The following is an 8,899-nucleotide window of genomic DNA, read 5'->3' as shown; positions in this document are numbered from 1 at the left end:
AAGGAAACGCTCGTTACATTTGCTCAATGACGTCACGCCGTTTCCTCTTGTCGTCTGCAGAAGCTTCATAAATGGACTTTTAAGCAATTTTAAGACACAATTTTACAACACTTTTAAAATTTGGTTGTTTTTAACTCTTATATTTTAACAGATGAAGGATTTTAGTCATAGGACGTTTGGATCTGAAGTTATCAGAGAAACAAGCTGAGCTACCGTTAGTCAGCCTTTTGTCCACACAGATTCCTTTTAAAGTTTTTAAGTATTTATTTTTATTTTTTTTATTGCCTTTATGATAGAGACAGACAGGACATAAATATTATATTTTACCGCCTGCTCATGTGGTCTGTTGTTCTGAAAACTCTAATTCCTGGTTAGAGACGTAAACGACCCGTCCACATTATTATCAATGTAGCATAAACGACATGAAATATTCAGCTGAATGTCACATATTACATTTTAATAGTTTGTGTTGCAGGAGAAAAGTTTTATGAATGTTGTTAGACTGTCGATGAAGGTTTTTATTTAAACTAAACGTCCTCTAAGCGTCCACATCAGCGCTCCACACGGCAACAAGAGAAACCACAGAAGGAGAGAAATACTTTCTACCTTCACTCATTTAACAAGAAACACACAAACAAAAACACGTTCATTGTTGCCATAAGTTTACATTCACGTCATCGTAATCACTCTTCAATCTCAATCTGGATTTTTGAAAACTGATGAGTCGTCATAGTTTCAGGACAGATTTGAAGTTCTCTGCAACGGGGCAACAGTTTGAGCAACTTTATACTCACACACAAAAATAAGCATTCATTTTAACAACGTGTACTGAGAGCAAATAAACTGTAAAAACATCTCAATCATTATTGTGTGTAGAAAATTTGCCTTTTGTTGTCCTTAAAAGTAAATTGCATCAAATAAATACAGCTACGGAAGCTAAAAGAGGCCAGAATGATTTTAATCTTCTATAGTTGTAAAATTACTGTGTGAATGAAATGTAAATATCTCTATAATGTATAGCATTTAAACATATTTTATTTTGTTTGTATTTATTTATAACCATATAATGAACTTCTGTGGTTTAAATTCTCCACAAGGTTATTTCAACTTCAAAATGTCAATTTCTGATTTAAAAACCAAAGGGAAGTGAAAAAAAGACCAAAATTAGAGATGATCATTTAAATTTCAACAACCAACATTATGTTTTATTAGGTGATAACTGCAATTTGTAAATTGAAATTGCAAAACTTAAAATCCCCTTCTGAAAAAACTCAAACCACATAAACTCAGATTTATTTTGATAGTTTAAATCCATTGTCTTTAATCTCTATTTTGGCATTTATTTGTTTCCGTATAAACTACTTTTAATTTCTCCTGTGGTGAATTTAGACGGTTAAAACATTAAATTGTGATTTTATTGAATCTGAACATCACGTTATCACTTTGTTGCCCGTTGCTGAAGGTGTTGCTAAAGTCTAAAGTTGCCCAAAATGTTTCCCAGTTGATCAAAAGCATCAGACATAGTTCAGTTATGTGCCTCGTTACTTTGTGGACAAGAATAAAAAAAAAAAAGACCGATCAACAGTCGACAAGAAGCTTCAACACACTCGTTACTAAAATCATGGTTATTAAGAAAGAAAGAAGAACTTCATTTCGCTTTTTAAAAAAATAACTGCGACTTTGACTTAATTATTGCCAAAAAATCACCACCAATATTATTCAAGTTATCAAATCTGTTCAGATTTTATATTTACATTTCAGGGCTTCATCTTTGTTATTATCATTTGGGAAATAATGTTCATGTGAAAGAAGAAAACGGAGATTTTTCTCTGCTTCAGTTCAGATTCACTGTGAGAAGGAGGGTAAAGTCAAACAGAAGTTTATTGCAAAACGACTGAACGTGGTTGTTCTCGCCTGTAAAACCATTATAATGCAGGGAAGGCATTGGTCATTCATCTGATTTGAGTAAGTCGGTATAATAATAATTAATTTTGGTCAGTCTTATGTTTCCGGTGCGACTGGTTGGTCAGTACGGCACATTTACACGCGTGAAACTGGGCTTTACCAAAGAATTCAGATTTAAATTATATAAAGTCTGAAGATGAGACTGAAGGGAGACTTTTTAAATTGATAGGAAATGAAAGGGAGTTCTGCACCGTAGGTTTGTGTTTGCAGTCCCATCAGTGTGGTGGAAAATAAACTCCCAGCTGCTGTAATAAGGAGTTTTTAGTGTTTTCCCCTTTAGGTCAGTAAATGAATGTTCAGGGGAAACACGACAGGTGAACAGGGTGAACATATTTAACGGACAGACATCACCGTGAAACTTCCCCAGGTGACTCATGACATCAACACAAACATTTTTTGTGTTACAAGTTTTACGGAAATGTCTGTTTAAATATGCAAATGAGGCATTATCTCCTGCTGACTTCTGTTGATTTTAGGAGAAATCTACATTCACAAACAGACAAAGTTAAGGAAAATAAAAACCTAAATGTGTATTTCTGATGTTTTCTTACCACGAGTCTGAAACAAGACGTGTTATGGAGGCAAAATAGTCCAAAATCAAAACTGACCAGTGCATTAAAATCACTGTAGTGTCCCGTCTTGCATAACATTTTGGATTTCAAAGTGAGTTGCTGTCTATGGTGATATTTATATTCATTAAACTATATCTGCACTTATAACTATCTATAGGAGGAATACTCCCTCTTATTTTGGTAACATCAAATATATATATATACTGTATATATTTTGTTATGTTTGCAACGTAAATCTCTGCCTGATAATAAGTGTTTTGAAATCATTCATAATTAGCGTTTGTTTTTGGTTGGATTAGTTCGACTTTACTCCCGCGGTAAAGTGTTGTCTTGAAATAAGCGCTAACACACTGGGAGTCAGAAATCAACGTGCTAACATTTCTGTGTCAAAGTGTGGAGCGGCTTTAACTTTGCAGCCAGAGTGTGAAACTACGGTCTTGATCCTGAGGGCGTCGCTTGGCCTGCGCGTGCCGGGAAAACGGCCGACGTCCTGCTCAGCGGTTAGGAGGACAGTGCCACTATTCTCCAGGCATTTCTCTTTTCTTTTTTTTTTTTACAAGAAGATATAAAGATAAAGTTTTCAGAGCAGCGCCAGGACGGAAACAAATAAAACATAATTTACACAAAAACCCAAATGTAAACATGGAACTTCATACAGCAAAAGCAAAAAATCTTCAATCGACACAGGACGGAACATTTGAAAGATATTCCCTCAACAGGTTTCCAACGGTTTGGTCTTAACAGGGTCATTAACGCAGACAATACGTCTTCTCGTGTCTGTTCATTTGTGAGGATCTTGGATCATAAATATTACTTTGCTAATGATCCTATTTTCTCAATGAAAGAAAAAAAACCCGGTTCAGAACTTCCATTGGAAATCTGCAGATTGCGCAGAGAGCTAAGCTAGCGTCCGGGTCGGCCTACAAAAGACGTCATTGCTGGACAGGTTCTCTGCAGAGTCGCTGTAGTTTAAGTCGTTAAAAACCTTTTCTGTCTCTCGCTGCTTCAGCTGAACCTCGGGGTGAAGCCAAAGTGACAGTTAGGAAAAGTATCAGGAGGGAAAAAACAGAAGTTCTTAACCTTTGGGCGTCATTTTACTTCTGTATGTGACCTACAGGGCTTTCTACGGACTCCAGTGTGAGAGGGAAATGTGACCTGTGCACGACAAAAGGTGACTGTTAAGTTTAGACGACAAAAGCTGACTGTTAAGCTTAGACGACAAAATGTGACTGTTAAGTTTAGACGACAAAAGGTGACCGTTACGTTTAGACAACAAAAGGTGACGTCATGTTTAGACGCAAAAAGTTGACCGTTAAGTTAAGACGACAAAAGGCGACAGTTAAGTTTAGACAAAAAAAAGGTGAGGGTTAAGTTTAGACGACAAAAGGTGAAGGTTAAGTTTAGACGACAAAAGGTGACCGCTAAGTTCAGACGATAAAAGGTGACCGCTAAGTTCAGACGATAAAAGGTGACGGTTAAGTTTAGACGACAAAGGTGAGATCCTGTCGCTCAAACAGCTGAGCTCATCTTTGGCTTCACCCACCACGACTCAGCTGGAGCGGTGAGCGACTAAATCAGTGAGGTTTGTAAAACTAAAGCTTCACTCTGCGTCTGCCTTCATTCAAGCGATAACATTAAATATGAACAAGACTGGAGAGGACAGTCACACACGCACACGCACACGCACACACACACACACACACACACACAGTTCATACAGTCTGAGCACATACAAATAAAAGACACACACACTCAAACCCACACACACATACAGCAGGTCACTGTACACTCCTCTTCCTCTTGAAAAGCACCACAGACGTTGACAAAGTGCAATGAACCATTGAGACCTGTACAGTGAGCACTGTGGCTCGGTGGTTTGATGCTGGAGTATAATGTGGAGAAGGGTCCAGACAGGAAGTGACCTCGCCACCAGCGGTGCAATTAACCTTCAACGCGCCAGGTCGGTGTGGCTGGCACTCAGGTCGCGACTTTTCCTCAGACTATTATTTCGTTCCTGAAGAGAAAACACAGGGGAAAGAAAAGTATATTCCCAACTGAACGACAAATGTCTGCATCTATAAAAACCAAGATTCTGTTTTAACTCGACCAATACGACTGACATCAGTAAAAAACTACACAGGGATGGAAGAAAGTTACATACGATTAGCATCAGAATATAGTTAAAGATGCAAAAAATAAAAGTACTTGTTATTCAGGATGGCCCATTTCAGAACTGTATTAAATTGTAGTATTGAATTATTATTATTGATGCTTTCATATGTTCATTTAAGACAAAAGTCAGTGAAAGTAGAACATATGTTGTTGTTGATTTTACTGTGAAGCCTCATTATCAAGCAAAACATGGTATTATCGTGCCTCTTTTCCACTTAAACACGACAAAAAGAAGTAGAAAATAAATAAAACACACATTAAAAAAATAAAAAAATAAAAAACAAATAATAGTGATAATAATAATTGTAAAAATAAACAGAAAATATAATAATAAAGCAATGATAATAACAGTAATAATATATCATAATGTATTTATTAACTGTATTATTGAGCTGAGTAAAAAGTGGAGTATTTCCCTTTGAATTGTAGTGGAGTCAAAGTATAAAGTAGCAGAAAATAGAAAAACAAATAAAGTCAAAGTCGCTCAAACTTAGAGTCAGAGCAAATGTATTTCCACCACTGGGTACGACCCAGAAAACAAGGACATTTATCAGAACTGGGCTTTCAAATGGTTGCTGGGTTAGCGCTGTGCTAAAGCCTTGGAAACACTTATCGTATCTGTTTAAGTAAGTAAATAGATAAAAAACAAAGCAGCAATGGGCTCCTTCCTTCTGGATTGACTTTGGTAATCCACTTGAATGGACTTTACTATGAGAGGAGCTGGTACAGGGGCCAGTAGGTAAGTCTTTAAAACACATTTTAATAAACTCTGGGTTCACTAACTACGTTGTTGGTGCTTCGTTTTTTGTGTAGGGACTCTTCTCATGCTGCTGTAGAGGTTTGGTGTTATTTTCAGCAGTATTAATGGTTAAAAAAGACGTTTAAATGCCTTCACCGTACTGCCCCAAGCTAATCAGCGTTAGCCACGTCCGGCTGTTAGCGACTCTACAGGATTTCCCGGTTAATAGTTGTTACAGGAAAATAAATAATACAAAGTATATATTCATATATATTGATGAATGCTAATATTATTTATTGTGGGAGAAAAGTGCAAGAAATGATAATATATATTTGATATGGACATATACGTAATACTTTTTGTAGAGGATATATTTGGATACAATACCTATATATATAATAATTAATAATAATACATTAAATTATGACTAAATCATTTTGACTAAGAAAGCTTAATTAAAATGAATTATGTTATATTGTATTGTTTGTTATTCATTCTTTTTTTGGGGGGGGGGATTTCTGAATTATGGTTTGATACAATATCAATAGTGAATATATATATATATATAATATAAATGTATAATATACATATATATTCATGAATGCTTCCATTATTTATTTATTTTGAGAGAAAAGTGCATGAAATTATATCAAATATGAACATATAAGTAATACATTTTGTGTGTAGATAATAATGTATTTGGATACATTAAATACTAATATAATAAAAAATAATAAATGAAAATGATAATAATAATAAGAATAATAATGACTGAAGAAGCTTAATCAAAATGAGTTATGGAGAAGGGTGGGACTAGATAAGTGGAAACTTCTTCCCACTCCTTTTTCTGAACTTGAGCAAATGTTTGTCACTCATGTCTTTAATTATGTTTCTATTTTGTGTAACATCATTATTTTCTGGGACAATTCCTGCTTTCTTTTACATGTTCAAAATAAAAATCTCAATCCATCAAAAAAAACCTTTTTCCAGGACGTTCTGACCATCAGGGTTTTAATAAACCGAGACTTTTGGCCCGACGCCCGGCCTCCTTACTTGGTAGTGGTCGCTCGCAGCCTTGTCCGCCATGTTAAGAACCCCCAGAGAGCTGGCTCGCTTCATGCTGCACCCAGAGTAGTGGCATGCAGGCGGGTGGAGGGTGAGGAGGGTCAGAGGTGAGGGGAGGGGGGGAGAGTCAGGTGTGAGGAGGATGTTTTTATGTGTTTGTGCTGGTTAATGAAATCTATGAGATTCACACACAAACGTTAGTTTCACAAAAACAAAGTCTCTGCATCTTCTTCTCTTCCTGTTCATCAAACTTACAAAGTTAAATGTCAAACTTTGGCACCACTTTCTAATACGACGCTCTTTTTTAATCTTAGATTTTAGGTTCATTTAGTAAAACAAGCACCATCTGGAAATAAAATCTATTTACTAACAACAACAATTACTAACAAAATGGCTCGTCAGTAATCCTTAAAGCAAGTTTTTAGCCTTTAATTAAGTCCTGAGTGACACCTCACTACCCGCCCATAACAGGCCCCTCATCAGAAAGTGGCACCAACATGTTTATTAAGGTGCATCAGGTCTTTTTGAATGGTCAGCTGTAAACTCACAAGTTCATGCAAACACCAACATTCATGCTTTCAACAAAAACTTGGAGTTCAGTGAAATCAAACTGCAGAAATGCGTCCATCCTGACCAGAAATGTGATTATTATTATATATTATTATCATCGTACAACATATCTTTGTTTTTCTGTGAGAGCATTTTCATAACTCGGAGTGTGTTTTGCTTTTAATGTTTAAACTTCACAAATGTCTCTCTGAAAGAAACAAACAAAAAAAACAGGATTCATGGCTGAAACTAAAGATTAAAAACATGATTTTAAATGTTTTTGTGGTGTTTAGTTAACCGACTGCAGGGTTCGGCAAATGTTTCATTTGATTTTAGTCAGTTCGTCATATCAACGTTAAAGCAACACCATGTCGTTTTTCCACTTTCAAAAAACATCTCCATGACTCTTGTGATGGTCCATCAACTTGCAGTAAGTTTACTGACACATCTGTCGTGTCCTGACAGAGTCTGTATCCAACGCAACTTTGGATTTCGGGTCGAAACCTGTGCACAAAAAACCTACAAACAAATCGACTTTACGACGTACGTCACCGCCTCTGATCTGAGAGCCCAGCTGTCTAGCGTAGCGTGTGAATGCCCCTCTGTTGGCTGGTACAGCGTGTGTAGACTGTGTTGATGTCATGGCCCTAAATGAAACCAAACCGCAGAAAGCAAAGGTTTTGTCAATATTGGCCCAGCGTTCACTCGCTGGCGTGAGCTAAAGGAGGATTCACCACCGTTGACACTTGGCTCTCATTCTGTTCTACTAGGAAGTACTTTTACAACAGCAGTCGAAGAAAATACTGTTATCCAACTACAGGGGGAGCTTGAGCCTGAGAGATCCTACATGTTGTTGCTTTTAGGGCGCACTCCCACTGTCCGTCCGTACCGTGCCCCGTGCTTTAGGGTACTTGTCCCCCCCTCCCTCTCCCCCCGCGGCCAAGGCCCGTTTGTACACACACTACCTGGGTCTCCGCGAATGCTTCTTGCTGCCTATACGTCATCACGCCGTAACACGTCACACACATTAATGACATCATCGCGATGCGTCGCTTTGTTGTCTTTTGGCCACATAATGGAAAGCAGCGCAGAAAACATGGTAACTCATTGTGATGCGGCATAACCCCGTTTAGTCGATGTTTCAAGGTGACAACTATGTCCCAACAGGCGCACATAAAATGACGTCAGAACCGCTGTAGGCCTCGTGCTCGTACACGTGTGCACACTCGTGCTCGTACATCTGCAAACGTGCTTTACAAAAGCCCACCTCTCCCAAACGGGCCGTGGCCGGTATGGTTGCACTCACACTGGTTAAACGAACTAGACTTTAGCCGTGAAACGTGCTTGGGCACAGTACGGATGGACCATGTGAGTGTGCCCTAATTCTACCATCGTCTACAGAGGCTGCTCCAGTAGTCAGCTGACTAATCAGAGGCAGAAGGGGGCAGGTCTTTTCAGGAAAAAGTCAAACAAACTACGGATTTCTTGCTGAATTTTCGACCGATTTTCATGCGGTTTGGTTTGGTTTGTTACAAATGTCAGACGTGTATTTACGATAGTTGATAGCAGCAGACAAATATATTAATCTTCATGTAAGTGTCAGCGGCTGACAGCTACGCTGACAGCGTGTTTTCACTCTCTGTACTGACAGGTTCAGGTTTCTTTTACCGGCTTCCGGCGTACGTTTGAATCTCAGATTGACATTGACTACACTACAGCCAAGATCAGACGTTTTACGAGGCATAAACAGAAGCAACCCATTTTTGACTGGAGGGGTTTTTAAGTTCTAACCATTTAAACATTAAACATTTTGGCGGTTAGAATCGCCCGTTGATTT

The 8,899-nt window shown here is 37.9% G+C and overlaps 1 protein-coding gene across 6 annotated transcripts in view; it reads right to left on the bottom strand.

Annotated features, from left to right (window-relative positions):
- Positions 1–3,944: 3,944 nt before the first annotated feature.
- The window catches only part of klc1a (kinesin light chain 1a), a 55,213-nt gene continuing 50,258 nt past the window's right edge, over positions 3,945–8,899 (bottom strand). For 4 of the 6 annotated variants that reach the window (XM_083924824.1, XM_083924827.1, XM_083924825.1 and 1 more), the window contains exons 15-16: positions 6,502–6,568; positions 3,945–4,551 (exon numbers count right to left, since the gene is read on the bottom strand). In XM_083924824.1, coding sequence (XP_083780950.1) covers positions 4,486–4,551; positions 6,502–6,568 — 133 coding nt within the window. In that variant the 3' untranslated portion in view covers positions 3,945–4,485. Of the gene's footprint in view, positions 4,552–6,501; positions 6,569–6,639; positions 6,689–8,899 lie in introns of those variants that run through there. The other 2 variants (XM_083924828.1, XM_083924829.1) reach the window with 2 other exon arrangements.

The sequence above is a fragment of the Echiichthys vipera genome, assembly GCF_963691815.1.
Source record: "Echiichthys vipera genome assembly, chromosome: 12".
NCBI classification, from domain to species: Eukaryota; Metazoa; Chordata; class Actinopteri; order Perciformes; family Trachinidae; genus Echiichthys; species Echiichthys vipera.
This window is presented reverse-complemented; position numbering and strand designations above follow the sequence as displayed.